The 18,735-nt window shown below is 38.3% G+C and overlaps 1 protein-coding gene across 1 annotated transcript; it reads left to right on the forward strand.

Moving 5' to 3' along the window:
- The first annotated feature begins 1,210 nt into the window (after window positions 1-1,210).
- Window positions 1,211-18,614, forward strand: ttc21b (tetratricopeptide repeat domain 21B). Its single transcript, XM_060876632.1, has 29 exons — window positions 1,211-1,375; window positions 2,116-2,245; window positions 3,491-3,601; window positions 3,760-3,926; window positions 4,481-4,603; window positions 4,875-5,032; window positions 6,030-6,114; window positions 6,203-6,301; window positions 6,710-6,902; window positions 8,545-8,642; window positions 9,137-9,337; window positions 10,421-10,550; window positions 10,648-10,805; window positions 11,380-11,604; window positions 11,761-11,999; window positions 12,331-12,403; window positions 12,645-12,755; window positions 14,101-14,239; window positions 14,383-14,489; window positions 14,632-14,820; window positions 15,100-15,210; window positions 15,297-15,378; window positions 15,546-15,696; window positions 16,286-16,447; window positions 16,783-16,978; window positions 17,337-17,561; window positions 17,954-18,074; window positions 18,155-18,222; window positions 18,306-18,614. Exons 1-29 carry the CDS (start codon window positions 1,343-1,345, stop codon window positions 18,381-18,383), a joined length of 3,963 nt encoding a protein of 1,320 aa, XP_060732615.1. The 5' UTR covers window positions 1,211-1,342; the 3' UTR covers window positions 18,384-18,614.
- The last annotated feature ends 121 nt before the right edge of the window (window positions 18,615-18,735 follow it).

Here is an 18,735-nt window from a genome sequence, read left to right on the forward strand (position 1 = left end):
TACCATGATAGGATCCTGACCAAGATAAAGCAGTTACTAAAGATAAATGAATAAAATAGTTGTGAAATAAATTAATTTGGCTCCAAGCCCTATGCCTAGACTGTTTTATTTTTTATGCATAATATAACAAATGAGTGCCTTTTATTAGGCTGTGTAGCACTCCCTTTAGGTATGACTATCATTAGAGTCAAATGGGAGCCCCAGGCATTAGTGCAGAATTTGACTTTCTTTCAGATGTGGGTCATGTGATCACTGTGGTCACGGCCCAACACGAAGTTTGCATTCATTCAAAATATTGCACTTTCTATCAGTGTTAAGTCCCGAGCAGAATAGGTGAGAAAAAGAAAGTCATCTTGAAGTTTCAAATACAAGCAAGATATTTGCTGATTTTGGATCTACGCAGTTTTGAAAGTAATTGTAGACACTTTGACACCAGTACTCATTATCAGTTTGAAGTGGCCTCTTATGTAATATGTTGCTTTCTATACAAACAGTCTTCTGTAATATTATTTTTATGGGGTAAGAAGAATAATGTTTGGAATTCTAAAATGTTTTTATATGGACTTGATAATGCACAATTAATAAAATAATTTTGTACCACAGCAGTACTGGGGTACACTCACACACACACACACAAACACTCTCTCTCTCTCTCTCTCTTTCACACACACACTCTCTCTCTCTCTCTCTCACACACACACACACACACACACACACTCTCTCTCTCTCTCTCTCTCTCTCACACACACTCTCTCTCTCTCTCTCTCTCTCTCTCTCTCTCTCTCTCTCTCACACACACACACACACACACACACTCTTTCTCTCTCACACACACACACTCTCTCTCTCTCTCTCTCTCTCTCTCTCTCACACACACACACACACACACACACACAGACACTCTCTCTCTCTCTCTCTCTCTCTCTCTCTCTCTCTCACACACACACACGCACACACACGCAGACACACATATAAATATAAGTGGGGAAAAATTTCAAATAAAATAATTAAAATTAAATGTTACAAACTATGTAAACAAAAGGTGCAACAGTGTGTCAAAAGATTCCAAAAAGGTTGGAAGAAAAGTCACACAACACAACCATAGCTCTTAACTCCATACAATTATTCAGGAGTAGGGCGCCATCGTGTGGACCTGTAACGAATTGTTAGGAGTTTTTATTTAATCCTCTTCCTTGTTTCCTGACAAAAATGGCGCTGCTTGTTTGGTTACTAGGACGCTTTGCTTGATCTCCAAGATGGCGAAAAACTAGGCAGAAAGCAATTCTACAATCGCTACATTAAATCTGTTTACAGCAGGTATCTGTATGGTACAGGAACAAAGATGACTGAAGTTGAGGACGAAGAAATAACACAGGTTAGACATTACTTTGGTGTTTCTGTCCCACAGCCTGCACTGCATCCTAACGGTGTGCATTCTGTCTTAAACACATGTTTTATTGTCATTTACACTACAATATAACTAACACTATTGGATTTGTGGAGACACGAATATACTTTTAGTTACTTACAGTCGGAGATTTGGCAAACTAGTTGTGTAAAAAAAATGTGTCTGTCTGTCTGTCTGTCTATCTATCTATTTGTGTACGTGTGTCTGTCTGTCTGTCTGTCTGTCTGTCTGTGTGTGTGTCTGTGTCTGTCTGCCTGTCTGTCTATCTATTTGTGTGTGTGTGTCTGTCTGTCTATCTGTCTGTTTGTTTGTTTGTTTGTCTGTCTGTCTGTCTGTCTGTCTGTCTGTTTATTTGTCTATCTGTGTGTCTGTCTGTCTGTCTGTCTGTCTATTTGTCTGTGTGTGTGTGTGTCTGTCTGTCTGTCTGTCTGTCTATTTGTCTGTGTGTGTGTGTGTGTGTGTGTGTGTGTGTGTGTGTGTGTCTGTCTGTCTGTCTGTCTGTCTGTCTGTTTCTTTGTCTTTCTGTCTGTTTGTCTGTCTATCTATTTGTCTATCCGTGTGTGTGTGTGTGTGTGTGTGTGTGTGTGTGTGTCTGTCTGTCTGTTTATCTGTCTATCTGTGTGTGTGTGTGTGTATATGTGTGTGTAATGATGTTTGATAAGTATAAATGTGACTTCTTAAACATAAACGGGTCCAAATCTTTTCAGGTGCTGATCATTTATTACTGCCAGGAGAAGTATTCCAATCATCTGTTGAAAGTTTCAAGTGAATCCCAGCGAAAGTTCAGCAGTTGCCCAATCTACACGTTTTTCCACGCCTATGGCCTTCTCATGCAAGGTAAAGTCAATAGAACTGCTAGTGGGATAGACTAAGGAACATACTGTTGTCCTCAAACAGGATGAACTGTACGATGAAAGCACTAAATAGTGCTGACTTTAATAATACGAGACAAAGCTTTTCTTCTTCTGATGTTAGTTCTGATGTAAGTGTAGAAATGTAAGATCCTGAGAGTAGTCTACATATAATACAAGGCAGTTTAAATAAAACAAGTAAGAAAGTAGATGGGTGACAAATGATAATAAAACTAAAAATCAAACAAACTGTAGTGTCACCAAAAGCCACCAGAACGGCTTTAATGTACATTGGACCTGATTCTAAAGTTGGATAAAGACCATTGATATTCCCTCAGCTGGTGTTTGCATGAAGATGTTCACTTGGAGCTCTAGTGAATATAAAGGCCTCTCTGTGGGGTTGTAGATGAACTGTTATTGCTGATGGTCTGATCATGTGCTGCACTGACATTCTCGATCACCTGTTTTCTAATGCACAAGCTTCACAGTTATTCAGTGTGTGCTTCTGAATACAATTTATAACGCTATTTACTGATATATTTCACACAGATCTAAATACTGATGTTACTTCAGTCAGCAGCATTCCTATTGAAATGTTAGCAGTGTGACTGAAGCCAAATCAGCATTTAAGGTCATTTTGATTTTTTTTTAAATTGAAGTGAAGTGGTCCTGCTCCGCATGCTTATACATGACACAGGGCATGTATACTGATTAATTGTATCATTCAGTACAGCCATCTGGAAGCATCTCCACTTATGATTCATTCATATATGCATACATAATCCTGTTCATGGTTATGGTGGGTCTGAATCTCTAGAAAAGGGACATATACACCGGGGACTGTGAACTATGTACACGCATTCAAACACTCATTCATACCTTGAAGCTATTTAGCATAGCTCGTCTACCTAGCAGCATGTTTGTTTTTCAGGACATGACAGAAACCCGGAGAACTCAGGGGAAATCCACATAGAATGAGACAGAAAAAAGAGACAGAAACCTGACCTCATGATGCAACACGCATTGTTGCATTACTCCACTCATTTATTCAGCTTTTTGCTTTTATATATCATCCGTCAGTGTATATAAACCAATGAGTGTTGTAAAGTTTTCTTTTTAAACACATACAGCTTTGAGTAATTAGAGTCGTCTCCCAGGTATGATGCACTAAATTGTGTGTGTGCGCATGTGTGTGTTTGTGTTTAAAGTCCTCTCATATTTTATTCTGTAGATCATGTGCAAGAGGCCATTCAGGAGCTGGAACAGTTGAAGGATAAGAAAGATGTATCATTGTGTACACTAATGGCTCTGGTCTATGCCCAGAAAAAGAGACCTAATCCAGGTAGACACCGGTGATCTAACTTGCTCACATTATCACACATTTTTTTCAATCTGTGTCAGTTTTGAAACCAGTAATATCTTTGTATAGCTATGAATTTGGGTAGATAAGCCATTCTCTTGTGTGTAATAATGAATGTGTAATTGTATTATTGGCTTCAGACAGAGACACCATCCAAGAACTTGATGTGAAGGTTAAGGAGAATCGTAAGAGTGCCAGCCCGAAAGCTCTGTATTATGCTGGGATGTTTCTCTGGCTCCTGGGCCGGAATGATAAGGCCAGAGAGTATGTAGACCGGATGATCAAAATCTCCAATGGCTCCACAGATGTAAGATTTAAATTAAGATTTGTATTAAGATATAATAATTAAATGATCTCAATATAATCATTTCTCACAAATGCAATTATCTCTGTCAGAGTTCAGTCTAACCTAATATAAAAATTCACTTACCATACAGATGTATTGTTTGGTTTCTGATTAAATTTAGGAACATTTGATGACATTTAGTTTGTTCACATAACATCGTATGGTGATCCTTTTCCAATGATGGACAGGGTGGACAGGGGAATGATGTCATTATAGCAGTAGATGGGATACAGTTGTTTAGGAATTATACATAAAAATGCAACCATATTGTGGGCCACATTTCAGCACTGAAACAACATAGATTAATGTTGCTTTTACTGAAGACTTTATTTCGTTACAAATGTTTGACACAGTATAACAAGATATTATAATATTTTATTTGCTCCAAGCGAGGGCTACTTAATGACAAATCACCCAGCTGTAATTACTAAATTAAGCTCTTTGAATCAAATCTGATATCAAAGATATTATCAATAGATATATATTAAAGACTGTCTGGAATGTGTGTGTTTTAGGGATTGATACTGAAAGGATGGATAGACCTGACTTCTGGTAAAGATGGCTACACCAAGAAATCTGGGAAATACTTTGATGAAGCTCTGAAAGAGAAAATCAATATTTTTGCTCTGATGGGAAAGGTAATTATGACAAACAAAACATGACCTGTAGCATTTTTCTCCTGTATTCTGTTTCTACACTTGTTGAAACAGCTCGTTATGTTGTTCTGGGATAAAGGTAATGTATTCCCATTATTCTTTCTCATGTATCTCATGTAGCTGTAAAAGATAAAATATTATGGATATATGAATATGGAACATGGAAATTAATAATCACATGATTATTTAATTTTGATGTGTTTTTCCAGAGACTTTCTATTATATTCTATCATTGTTTTTGTTTTTTTTTCAGGTGCAGTATAATGAGGTTCGTCAGAATTACTCTGGTGCCTTGGAAACAGTAAACCAGGTCATTGTTAGTTACCCATCTTTCACACCTGCTCTGGTGAAGAAGATGAAGCTACTGTTGAACCTACTGGACTGGGAACAAACTGTGAATGCTGCTCAGAGGTATCACCTCTCACTGCTTTGTGCATTTTGACCTTAGATCAACAGGCTGCTTCTACTGGATTTAAAATACATATGCAGTTTAAATACTCTGAGCCTGTTGTATGTTCCTGATTTCTAAACAAAACCACTGAAAAGTCATTAGGCCAAGGCAGGGCCGTGGGAGTCAGTCTGTGTTTGAGTGTAAATGAAAATCAAATGTGATGCCACAGATTCAGGCTGAAAGACTGGGTCATTGTTCTGTTCTCCTCTCCCTGTTGGACGAGGGCCAGTGGGAGGTAGAATCAAAGGAGCCTTTGAGGCTGAACCCAAAAGCCACACATTTCTAAGAGTGCACTGCTCCGGGGGTGTGTGAGGGGGAGAAAGACCATTCAGTCTGTGGTGTGGGGTTTGGTAGTGCCAATGTACCAGCTCCTCATGAAAGCAAAGAATCATACGCATTCTTTCCAAAATTAAAATTCCTTGAGAATTTTTGCCATGAGAATGATTTACAGAATGAAAAATTCATGGCTAGTTCTATTCTAGTTAGGCTAGTTATAGGCTAGCATTTATTACTGTAGTGTATGTTGCAAATGTTGAATTTTGAAAGTTCGATATACCATAAAGTGGACAATGAAAAGAACGGAAACAAGAAACAAACAAGAAATTTATTCTGTTACTATCTTCATACCTGAAACTTCAACATAACAATTAGTGTCTTGGGTATCATAGATGTTCTGTTATTAATAACAACAAATAATAAAAATGGCCAAGTGGTGTAGCTTAATATACTATATCGGTTGAATGCGTACAATACTGTAAATACTATTTAAGTTCCTGTCATTCACTGTATTAAGCATATTTTAAAAACTATTTTTCTGTAGATTTTTTTTGCCTGTTTCTGGTGATGTTTTTAATTGTAGCGAAAAGATAAAGGTGGGTATACAAAACTATGAAAATATTATAAACGAATGTGTGTGTGTATAATAATATGTAAGTGTTTGTGAACTTTTATATTTAGACTTCTTCAGAAAGACAGAAGCAACCTGGAAGGACTGAGAATGCTAGCACTCTACTCGCTGTGCCGAGAAGGCGACATTGGAGAGGTCTGACACCGACCCTTTTACTTAAAATTAAACTCAGTTTGGTTAAATTTGGCAAAATAATATTTAAAGCTGTGTTCTGTGTTTGCAGTCAGAGACGCAGCTGGTGAACCTTATCAGCACCCTGGAGTCACAAGAGCCAAATAACCCAGAACTTCTTTACAGAATGTCTTTAGCTTTCACTCGAGGGGTAAGGTTTCTTCAGAATTCACTGATCATAATCGTGGGTAAGCATCTTAATTTTGTTATAAAAGTAAAAAAAAAAAAAATTTTTACTGAGAAAAAAATATTTATCTGAGAAATCATTGGTGTTGTCATTACAAAGTGCTGACACTAGAGACTGCTTTCAGCAATGCTAATTAAACATCTTGTGGGAGGATCTGCATGTGAAATTTGGTACTGAATAAATGATGATACATAAATATAAACTACATCATCACAAGATTGTCATATTGTGCCATATTGCTCTATGGATTGTCACATTTTGCCATATTGCTCTATGGCCAGATGTGACTGAAGACTGTATGTGTTAATACAATTATTACAGTTACTGCATTGCACCATATTCTCCTTACTGATAATGTTATCCTGTCTACAGTGTGGAAGAGCGGAAAAGATTCTGCAGCTCACACATAGACTGGTGGAGAGAGCATTCGCTCTGGCGTCAAGTGATGCAGAGCTGGCCACTGAACTGGGCTACCAGCTTGTCCTTCAGGGTAGAGCCAAGGAGGCTATAAAGTGGTACAAAACTGCCATGACATTGGATGAGAGCAGTGTCTCTGCTCTAATGGGTAAAAATAAATTTAATTGGATTTCTTTTACTTCTCAGCTCTCTCTGACAAATCAGAAGAAAGTCAACAGGCATCATTGCAACTTTAGCAGAATTTATGTCTCTTTACATGACTAGATACTTTATAAGATTGTCAAAGATTCTGTGTTTCTAAGATGAGGTAAATAAAATTAGTTAAATATTGACACTTCTTATACACCAATTACACCAATTCCAATTGGCAGGATATTTATGACTAAACATAAGGTCAACCGTAGTCCTGGAGAATATGCCATTATAATATTGATATCAACATATATTACATAATGATACATTTCCTAGGTTTCAGTATTTTTCAGTATGTTAATGAAACTTTTATTGACTCTAACAACTAACTGATTGGAGGTGAAAATCTATTTTAATCATTTGTAGTTGTTTTAATATTGTAATTGCTTTACTTTTGTAATTTTGTAACCTTTGCAAATCTTAATTTGTCTCTGAGCTTGGTTATTCTTTAATTATTGATTTTTTTTTTTATTTGTAGCTCTTATTATGGCACCATATTTTGTGTGCACTGCAAATACTGTCGTGTAAATTGTGTATTGAGAAAATGTCTTATAGAATAGAAAATATCTTAGAATTTTATTTCTACACTGCTCACCCAATAACCATACTAGTTATGGCATCCAACATTTCTTGAGTGTAACTAAACCTGCATACCGCCCCTCCATTTTTCTCTCCATTTTGGTCACCTAACAATTCCCAGCCAAATCACCAACAAGGTGTCCCCTAACATAGGTCAGCTACTGTAGACACCTCACCACCACACCTATGTGATTCTTCCCTAAACCGTTGCTATAACATTGGAAAAAGGTGTTGAATATATGTTTTAGAATTACAGTTTATCTTCATTTAAACTAAGAGGCTGAAACATGTTCCTTCATGTCAATGAGTCTGTGTAAAATGTGAGATTCATAAAGACATGGTATAGAAGATCTTGAGTGGTCTGCAGAGAGCCTTGACCTCTACCTTACTGAACACCTTTGGTGTATATTAGAAAACTGACTGCTCCACAGGTCTCTCAGCCAACATCTCAGTAATGTTCTTCTGGTAGAATTTGGAAATTCCCACAACCATGCTCCAAAATCTAGTGGTCTTCTTTAATGTGGATTATTATTATTATTATTATTATTATTATTATTATTATTATTATTATTATTATTATTATTATTATTACTCTAAAGGCAAAGGGGGACCAGATCTTGAATTGGATGTTCAACAAGCACATATAAGTGTGATGGTCAGATCTCAAATTCTTTGGCAAATAGTTTACCAACGGACATGTGGTTCTTCTGATGTGCATAAAGCCAGCCAACCTGCTCATTTTCTGCATGGCAGCATGCACTAGGTAGAGATCACTCTCTAGCCTCTTCTGCATACATAAGGTCACAGATGTCTGCAGTTGGCTAGCATCACTGTATTAACAGGGGAGAGAGAGTATGCCATCTCTCCGACCTAAGCATGGCCAGTTTTGCTTCCTAGGCTCAGCGACGGATGGCTTTGTCATTGTCAGGATTCAAACTTTCGATCTTCTTAAGATTGTGTGAACTTTGTTGTGCCAATCTGGAGTGATAAGCTATTTTAAAGACCTTTATATTTTGCAGGGATTATTCATTGCCAACTAAGTGAGGGTCATCTGCAGGATGCTGAGCAGCAGCTCGAGTTTCTCACTGAAATCCAGCAGTCCATTGGCAAATCAGCTGTAAGTCACCAAAAACATACTGTAGATTTCAGTGCAGCAGACTATAACACTGACTTTTTTTAGATGTATCTTCAAATATATTTTTTAATCTAATTTTTTTTATATATTGATAGTTGGTCTGATTGGTTATGACTATCAAATTCTTCCATTTGCAATACCAAGGAACTCTAGAAAGTTTCAATAAAGTCAGGAACTACCTGCATCACTCTGAATTTCACTGATGCAGCCACTTGTGTTGAGTCATCTGTAGTTTATGTTGTCTTCCATTCAGACATGTGAAGCTCATCAGTCAGGCACAGTATGTGTTCAGCAGAGCTGTAGAAGTGTACACACAAAGTCTCCATCTACTAGTTTAGCATAAATTCTCACTGAAGTTATATAAGTCATAGGCATAATAGAGAGTAAAATTGTATGAAATTTTCTATTGTAGATAACTCCTCTGGTCCTGGACCAAAATCCTTATTTGATGTTTTGTATGTTGCTGTGTGTATTAGGAGCTGCTGTATTTGCGGGCAGTCCTGGCTATTCGGAAACGGAAGTCTCAGCATGAAGTAACCAACCTGCTGAATGTCACTGTGGACACGCACTTCTCCACTCTCCAGGGCCTGCCACTCAGTGTAGAATACTATGAAAAACTCAACCCTGACTTCCTGCTGGAGATCACAAAGGAGTATCTGGCACTCTGTCCTGCCAAGGTCCGTCTCACCCGACACACAGATGGATACACTTACTCCAAACACTGTTTCATCATATGTGGTTGAGAGTAGAAGTTTTCCTTTATTTTTAAGTTAAGTTTTAACTTTATTATGCAAAATAATATTGTATGTTTTTCATTTTTAAATTTTTGCCTTAACTATAGGAATAAGAGTAACTACAAGAATATACATATATCTTTTTTGATAAACATGCTGGCAATTGTGTGTTTAGTTTCCTCATGAGTTAACACCACTTAGTACTAATTCAAATACCAAATAACACCCTAAATTTAACACAGGTTATTCTGCTTAATTCCACTTGGATTCATTTATTTATCTAGTGAGTATCACACAAGCATTATTACACAGTTCAAAAGCTGGATCATTTTAGCAGCTAATAAAGAAACTATCCGACTAAACAAGGCATACATAATAACTGTACCTGTTGGTCTAGAACAACAGTGCTGGCGCTGATGAAGACAGTTTTATGCTTTGTTTGGAACACTCTAAAATAGGGAGTGTCGGAAAAAAGGATATTTACACTACACTCCAAAAGGAGCAGGCACTTTTATGTGAGCAGAGGTGGCCTAGGCTACTGCCAGTGAATACGATGGAATTGATATCTCCACATACACTCATGCTAAGTGCCTCCTGATGTGTAAGTCACAGCCTAGATGAGCTACATCTTAGATGTAGATGTGTTTTCAGTCACAGATGAGACCATGAAGCAAAACCACGTACAATGTTTTGGGTTGCATACATTTAAATGTTGCTCAGGTCTCTAGAGCCCTAGTTCACAAAGTGGGGTCTGGAGATTGTGAAGCTTATCCATTAAAAAAAATATGGAAGACCATAGCTGTCAAAGCTGTTGTCTATAAGTCATGTTTACTGTAATTTAATGACAAATTTAAGAAAACTTGGTTTTATGAGTGGATTTGTTTGTATTTGTACAGTCTCTGACTATTACAGGCTTTAATAATTATAAGGTTTAGTAGCATGCTATAGACATTTCTTTTTTCTTATTTATTTATTTGTTTGTTTGTTTGTTTATTTATATTCATATTCATATTCTCTGTCCCTCAGCCTCCAGCCCAGGGCCAGGCTCCTGCTCTTCAGCTACAACATTGTGCAGCTGTGCTAGACACGGTCATCAAGATTGTCCCTGGACTCCTGCAGGCTGTGTTCTTGATGGCAAAAGTCAGGTTTCTGTCAGGTGAATGTTTCTGTTTCTGAAACAAACATCAGGTTCCTAATGAGGTCCTGTAACTCTTGCAAGTATTTATGCTGACACTGATGTTTGGCCTGTTTAGGGAACACAGAGGCAGCTCAGAGCAGCCTGCAACATTGTTTGGAACAGAAACCCTCCTTCGCAGATTCCCACCTCCTCATGGCACAAATCCATCTCCTTCAGGGCAATTTTAAACTTTCTTCTCAGTCTCTAGAGCTCTGCCTTAGCCACAATTTTGAGGTGACTATTATTTATTTTTTTTTATTTTTTTTACATTACGGACAAACAGGTCAATGCCACAATAATTGACAACCTATAAGTGAAAGAAAATTATAATTTATTATATAAGATAGTTATATTATATAATAAGATATTATAAGATAATATGTGGGGGGCACGGTGGCTTTGTGGTTAGCACGTTCGCCTCACACCTCCAGGGTCGGGGTTCGATTCCCGCCTCCACCTTGTGTGTGTGGAGTTTGCATGTTCTCCCCGTGCCTCGGGGGCTTCCTCCGGGTACTCCGCTTTCCTCCCCCAGTCCAAAGACATGCATGATAGGTTGATTGGCATCTCTGGAAAATTGTCCCTAGTGTGTGATTGTGTGAGTGAATGAGAGTGTGTGTGTGCCCTGGGATGGGTTGGCACTCCGTCCAGGGTGTATCCTGCCTTGATGCCCGATGACGCCTGAGATAGGCACAGGCTCCCCGTGACCCGAGGTAGTTCGGATAAGCGGTAGAAAATGAATGAATGAAGATAAGATGTGTATATATATAATGTGTGTGTGTCTGTGTGTGTGTCTGTGTGTGTGGAGCAGGTAAGGGAGCACCCTCTGTATCATCTAATTAAAGCTCAAACACAAAGAAAGATGGGTGAGCTGCAGGAGGCCATCCAGACACTTCAGTTGGCCATGAGTCTGCCAGGAGTGAAAAGAGTAGGGTCCGCTGCCAAAACCAAAGCCAGGAGAGTGGAGCTCAGCACTGCAGACTGTGTTTCTGTGTATCTCGAGCTAGCAGAAGCACTCTGGCTCAATGGCGAACAGGTAACACTTGGGGTTATAAGAAGTTAAAGTTACTTGGCTTTCAGTGTAACTGTATAAAGCATTTTATTATTTTAAATTCATTATCTACTCCATTCGATATATTTGTGTTTAAATGAACTCAAAAGGCTGATGATTTTTGTTGCATTAACAAAACAGCACGAAGCAGCTAAAGTAATGCAGGATGCTATAAATGAGTTTACTGGTTCTCCGGAAGAGCTGCGTGTCACCATCGCTAACGCCGACCTTGCCCTGTTGCGTGGGGACACAGAGCTTGCACTGAGCATGCTTAGAAACATTACACAGGAGCAGCCCTACTTTGTGCAGGCCACTGAGAAGATGGCAAACATCTACCTGAACCACAGGAAGGAGAAACGTCTATATGTAAGCTGCTATAGGTGAGCGGGAACTGTACTACATATCAATATTTAAATGTCAACTGTGAACTTTGATCCAAGGTGAATTTTTGCTTCTTTCACCTGGTCTTTGCACTGGGATTGGCTTCAAATCCACTGTGGCCTGACAAAGACAAACATCCCATCTGAAATCTCACATGCTCAGATGGACATGAGAAAAGACATATGAGAAAAGACATATCCACTGCCTTGTCTGACACTGAAATTCTCAAATTTGCTTTCTTTTAGTTCTGTCTCTGTGTCCATCAATCAACACACACACACACATTTATTGCATTCCAATGGAAAACTAAACATATCTATGTTTTTACAGGGATCTGGTGGAAAAGATGCCCAGCTCACATACATACTTATTGTTAGGAGATGCCTATATGAACATCCAAGAGGTTGGTCTTAAACGATCTTACGTACTAAACTTAAACTTTATTTGTATTTGAAATGGGTAGAAACCCAATTGTTGGATTAAATAGGCAATGTGAAATTATTCTTAAGCAATATTTGCTCAAAACTACTGTACTAATATTTATAGTGCAATAGGTTTGGCAAATTAGTTTATTTAAGAGGAGTGGCTCAGTCAGGAATATCAGGATTACTGCTGTGTCTGAACATAAAAATGTGATCTCTCAGCCTGAGATGGCCATAGAGGTTTATGAGCAGGCTTTGAAGAGAAACCCTGAAGATGGTGCTGTGGCTAGCAAGATTGGGAAAGCTCTCGTCAAGACCCATAACTATGTTAAGGTAAGCATAGAATCATACACCATTCCTCTTTTACTGTTCACCAAAACATCCTCTCCTACATTGTATACACAAGCCTTGAATTAGCCATGAATCTTTATTTGTACTTCATTCATTCATTCATTCATTCATTCATTCATTCATCTTCTACCGCTTATCCGAACTACCTCGGGTCACAGGGAGCCTGTGCCTATCTCAGGCGTCATCGGGCATCAAGGCAGGATACACCCTGGACGGAGTGCCAACCCATCGCAGGGCACACACACACACTCATTCACTCACGCAATCACACACTAGGGACAATTTTCCAGAGATGCCAAGCAACCTACCATGCATGTCTTTGGACCGGGGGAGGAAACCCCCGAGGCACGGGGAGAACATGCAAACTCCACACACACAAGGTGGAGGCGGGAATTCGAACCCCGATCCTGGAGGTGTGAGGCGAACGTGCTAACCACTCCTACTAATGCTAACCACTCCTACTACTGCTCCTACTAAGCCACCGTGCTCCCTTTTTATTTGTACTTATAAAATAAAAAATAAAAAATCAACCATTACATATAATTTATACAGAATAAATGTGCTTATTTTTAATTAGTTACCAGACAACTCCTCCTCGTATGTTTTATATCCATGAAATTCTTATACATTTTACACAACATACATTGGAAGTGGAAGCTTAGATGTTAAGATGTTGGACTACTGAGCAGAAGGTTGTGAGTTTAAATCCCAGGACCACCAAGCTGCCACTGCTGGGCCCCTGAGCATGGCCCTTATCCCTCAAATGCGATATAAATGTTTTATAAATGAGATAAATGTAAGTTGCTCTGGATAAAGGTGTTGGCCAAACAATTAGTAGCTCTGGGAAACTATGAGAATAAACAAAAGTGAAAAAAATGAAGTGGGTATAAAACATAACATATAACAAATATAATGAAATTATAAAATGAAATGGATGGTAGATTTTTGGTGCACTTGCTTTTAAAATTTGGAAGACTCTCTCCCATCAGATCCTATAACAGCCTCTCCTTCCAGAGCCAAATTTCAAAAACACAACAAAGTTATGCCATTACACTATATTATTACTTGTTCCTGTTTTGCCATCTTCATATCCATGGATATGTTATTCAATACATCTAATTGTCATGTGAGCCCTTTGTAAATTTCTCTCTTTTAACATTTGTCTGTGCATTAATTGTTTATTTTTTTTTTATTTTATTTTAAACTATTTGCTTGGATCATAAGTGTCCTTGCTATGTAAATAAAACTATTATTAACTATTATAAATCATTGGTGTCTGTGCCTGTGAATCTTACCCTGCTGTGCCAATTTTTTTTTTTTTTTTCAGGCCATAAACTATTATGAGGCTGCTCTTAAGAGTGGTCAGCAGAGTTTCTTGCGCTATGATCTGGCTGAACTGCTCATGAAGCTAAAACAGTATGAACGCTGTGAGAAAGTTCTGCACGAGGCTCTCTCGCACGACCCTGGTGAGTCCTTAATGCATGGTGTATGAAAACCTGCTTAACACAAACACAGATGATAAAAATGTCGGTTTTGAATGTAAGCAAACTTTTATAGCAGATATTTAAGCATCTCTTAAATACTCTGTGCATCATTTTCTGTTTTTTAGTGAACGAACTGCCTTTGTTAACAGAGGACTGCCGTTACCTTATACTGCTGGCAAAGATTCAAAGCAAAGTCAATAAAAATGATGAAGCTTTGCTTTCTTTACATCGTGTGAGTCTGCTGTTTTTTGTTTTTATTTTTTCTGATTGGTTCTTTGTCCATGTGGTACAGCATATTTCAGGATCTACTATTTATCTATCTATTTATTTATTATTACTATCAGGAATTATTACTAACTGGTGTGTTTTATCAGGCAAGAGATGTGCAGGCGAAGGTGCTGAAGCGTGTTCAGCTGGAGCAGCCTGATGCCGTACCCATGCAGAAGCAGCTCGCCTCTGAAATCTGTGCTGAAATTGCCAAGCACTGCAGCCACCAGCGCGGCTACGAGAGAGCTGTCAAGTTCTACAAAGAAGCGCTTGTATATTGTGAGAGTGACAGCAAGGTCAGCACGGTTAAATCAGTGTGTGTAGTGTGCTCGTCTCTCTGCAGCTGTGTCTCAGAAGCCTTTCAGTTCCTGCTGTGGGTGTGATAAGGCTTATTGTGGGATGTCAAAAGGATGCTTACTATGAAATATTAAATGATTTGGTGGTTATTACAATTTTAAAGTCTGTGTTCTGTATATTTTGCATCATAATATGTGGTTTAAGTATTCTGTAGTAAGACATTGGTTTAATGTCTTTCTCTTGACTTGTTTATTTTTCCTGTCTTTCTGTTTCTCCAGGTGATGTTGGAGCTAGCACAGCTGTATCTAACTCTGGATGATGTAGAGGCTTGCCAACAGCAGTGTAGTGTCATTTTGAAGAACGACCCCATCAATGAGGCAGCAACACTGGTTAGTCTCTGAACAATACCTCACATTTTGCTCAATATATTTTTGTCTGCAAGCCGCAATTCATCTGTGTTCTCTGCTTTGTTTAGATGATGGCTGATCTGATGTTCAGGAAACAGGACTATGAGCAGGCAGTTTTCCACTTCCAGCAGCTGCTGGAGAGAAAACCAGGTGTGACAGTTTTTAGTTACCATATCCTGGCCATTTCCCAGGTTTTATCATGTCCACACAGGATCACATCAGAATGAGATAGTGATGAGAGAAACCTGAGTACAGAGCTATGTGGTGGCCTGCTGTGGCTTTTTATTTAGGTCATTCCCATGTCTAATCTCCCTTAGACAACTATCCAACACTGTCCCGGCTGATTGACCTGCTGCGCAGAGCTGGCAAGTTGGAAGAGATTCCCAGGTTTCTGGATATGGCTGAAAAGCACTCACCAAGGGCCAAGTTTGAGCCAGGGTACAACTACTGCAGAGGCCTTTACTTGTGGTAAGGTTTCTACTAATCCTACCACTTGTAGTGACCTCTTGCTAGACGTTAGCTTTAGCATCTTCAAGCATCTCCATCCCTTTATTTCTCCATTTGTGAAAATCTGTAATATTTCTATCTAGATTTTTACAGCAGATTGTTGATTAACCATTAACCATTGTGTGGGAATTTCTCTAAATGGTTAATGTTATAACATTGGGTGCACGGTGGCATGCTTGCCTCACACCACCCTGCATGTTGCATGTTGAGTCTGCAGGGTACAGGTTTGCTCTGTGTATGCCGTTTTTTTGTCCTAGTCCAAAGAAGGAATGAATGTGTTGTAGGCATTTCTAAATTTAATGTGCAAACGTTTTTGATTGTGCCTTGTAATGGGATGGCAGCCCATCTAGAGCACCCCCACCATGTGCCCCGACTCCCCTGGAATAGACTCTAGACTGCCTGTGACCGATGATCAGGATCAGTTTTTTTTTAATCATAAATATCAATGCTACATTCAGAAATGATGCTAAAAATATTTGTCAAACATTTTTTGACAGATAGTCCAACCTGAAATGAAATGAAATTAACATCCTTGAACTGTATGTATCAGGTACACTGGTGAACCAAATGAGGGTTTGCGTCACTTCAATAAGGCTCGTAAGGACAATGACTGGGGTCAGAATGCAGTCTACAACATGATTGAGATTTGTTTAAACCCGGATAATGAGACGATGGGAGGTGAGGTGTTTGAGAACCTGGATGGAGACATGGGGTGAGTAAATACAGAGGTACTACACAAAATAGGTGTAGAGTATTCAGTGGGATAAATGGAAAGTAAAATTATACAAGATTTGTATAATACAATCAATATTTCGTATATGGCATATGAACAAATATTTTGAAAAGTTGCTCCTACTATTTATTGGTCAAAGCATAAGGTTTTATAAAGATTATTTTAAGGAAACATTTTCAAACCAAGGCAACAACCATCATATATGCAAACATCGGTAGTGATTCATGCACTACTTCAATTGTTTAGTTAAAGGGTTTGGAGCAAATTAAATAAACCTGGTTCTTTATGTACTGATTAATAATTTGCCATATCAGGAACTCCACAGAGAAGCAGGAGTCAGAGCAGCTGGCAGTGCGAACAGCAGAGAAACTTGTGAAGGAGCTGAAGCCTCAGACACCTCAAGGCCACACTCAGCTACGTATTCTTGAGCATTACTGTTACCTAGCTACCAAGCAGAAGGCCAACGTGGAGAAAGCTCTTGGAGTGTTCATCGAGATTGCAAACAATGAGGTGTGCAAAATCCTGATAGACAGCATTGATTGTAAACAAAAGGTCTAAAAGTCAACATACACACACTTATGTCCACACACCTTTGTAAACATAACTATGATATCTTGAATATCTTGGGCTTGGGTCACAGTCTACACCACTGATAACGCACCTTCTAAGAAAAGTTTTTTTAAAACAGACTGTTTTAGAAACAAATCACAAGACACCGTTTACAACTGAAATATTACGTTTGTTCATTTATTCATTCATTCATTCATTTATTTTTCTTCAGTGATTTATTTTGATCAGGGTCCTACTGGATCCTATGATGACTATATCATTGTAGTTTTGACTCCTTCCTCACTCTCCTAAACCACAGAAAGACCATGTCCCTTCACTTCTGGCGATGGCCACAGCCTACATGATCCTCAAACAGACTCCTCGAGCCAGGAACCAGCTAAAACGCATTGCCAAGATGAACTGGAACATTATTGATGCCGATGAGTTTGAGAAGAGCTGGTTGCTTCTGGCAGATATCTACATCCAGTCTGGAAAATACGACATGGCAGGAGATCTGTTAAAACGCTGCCTGCGCCACAATAAGGTTAGCGTTGTCTAGCAATGTGGTTATGATACCTTGACCTTGATCTTTGCTTATACCTGGAGGGAACAGTGTCTTTGTCAGATTATTTTGAACATTTGGGGAAATAGTTGTAAATGGCTCTGCCATGGACTAAATTTCTATCTTCCTCATAATTTGTAGGCATGCTGTTAAAGAAATTCAGTGTATTCTGAATGTTAAGTTGAATCAATCAACTTTATAATATGTCTTGTATTTTTTCTAAACATATTTTTCCACTGAAAATGCAATTGCATCAGATTTTACTTCAGGTATTATTTTTTAAAGTTCTGCATGCCTACATCAGGAGCAGATATTATAACTGTAATATTAAAAGTAATATTGTCATAAATCTCTGACTATTATCTGTTTTCCAGTCATGCTGCAAAGCTTATGAATACATGGGCTACATCATGGAGAAGGAGCAATCTTTCAGGGATGCCGCCATAAACTATGAACTGGCCTGGAAATATGGCAATCAGACAAATCCAACCATTGGTATGTTTTCAGTTATTCTTATTCGTATATTTCTGTGAACCTTGAAGATGTTGATATTGATATTTTAGTATTTGTTTCAGGGTACAAACTTGCTTTCAACTATTTGAAGGCAAAGAGGCATGTAGATGCCATAGATGTTTGTCACAAAGTAAGTAATTTTTACAGGAGTTTTCTGAATAAAAAGAAAACATTACATCAAAAGCTAAATAACTGAGAATCTTGTTCCTTCAGGTCTTGGATGCACATCCAAACTATCCGAGGATAAGAAAGGACATTTTGGACAAAGCAAGAGCTGCTTTGAGATCTTGAAAGTGTGTGTCTGTGTGTGTGTGTGTGTGTGAATACCGGTGTTACTTGTCTGCAAACCAAAAATGTGTTAGCATCCTAGCAACAGTGATGTTTATAAATGTTGATTCTACCATTCTTGTATTAAATTTAACTATTATTTGATATTTTGGTGTGATTGTTGCTTTCATTATGTCATTATGTGTAATATGTCGTTAAGTCATTATTCTCAATGATGCTGTATTAAGTTGTCTGCCCAGAAAAAAACTGTTATATTAAAAAGATATCTATACTCTTGTTGAAATGTCTATACAATTGATATGACTCTTTGTTTCATAATTATTTCTATATTGTACAGATTGGATCACAAAGCACA

This window comes from Tachysurus vachellii, chromosome 8 (assembly GCF_030014155.1).
Source record: "Tachysurus vachellii isolate PV-2020 chromosome 8, HZAU_Pvac_v1, whole genome shotgun sequence".
In the NCBI taxonomy this organism is placed as follows: domain Eukaryota; kingdom Metazoa; phylum Chordata; class Actinopteri; order Siluriformes; family Bagridae; genus Tachysurus; species Tachysurus vachellii.

What these genes read in the sequence shown, in the direction of transcription:
- ttc21b (XM_060876632.1), top strand. Translation starts at nt 1,343, where the DNA reads ATGACTGAAGTTGAGGACGAAGAAATAACACAG. An exon ending in AGGACGAAGAAATAACACAG is followed by an intron (nt 1,376 to 2,115) that starts GTTAGACATTAC and finishes AAATCTTTTCAG; the next exon opens with GTGCTGATCATTTATTACTG. An exon ending in TGGCACTCTGTCCTGCCAAG is followed by an intron (nt 9,338 to 10,420) that starts GTCCGTCTCACC and finishes TCTGTCCCTCAG; the next exon opens with CCTCCAGCCCAGGGCCAGGC.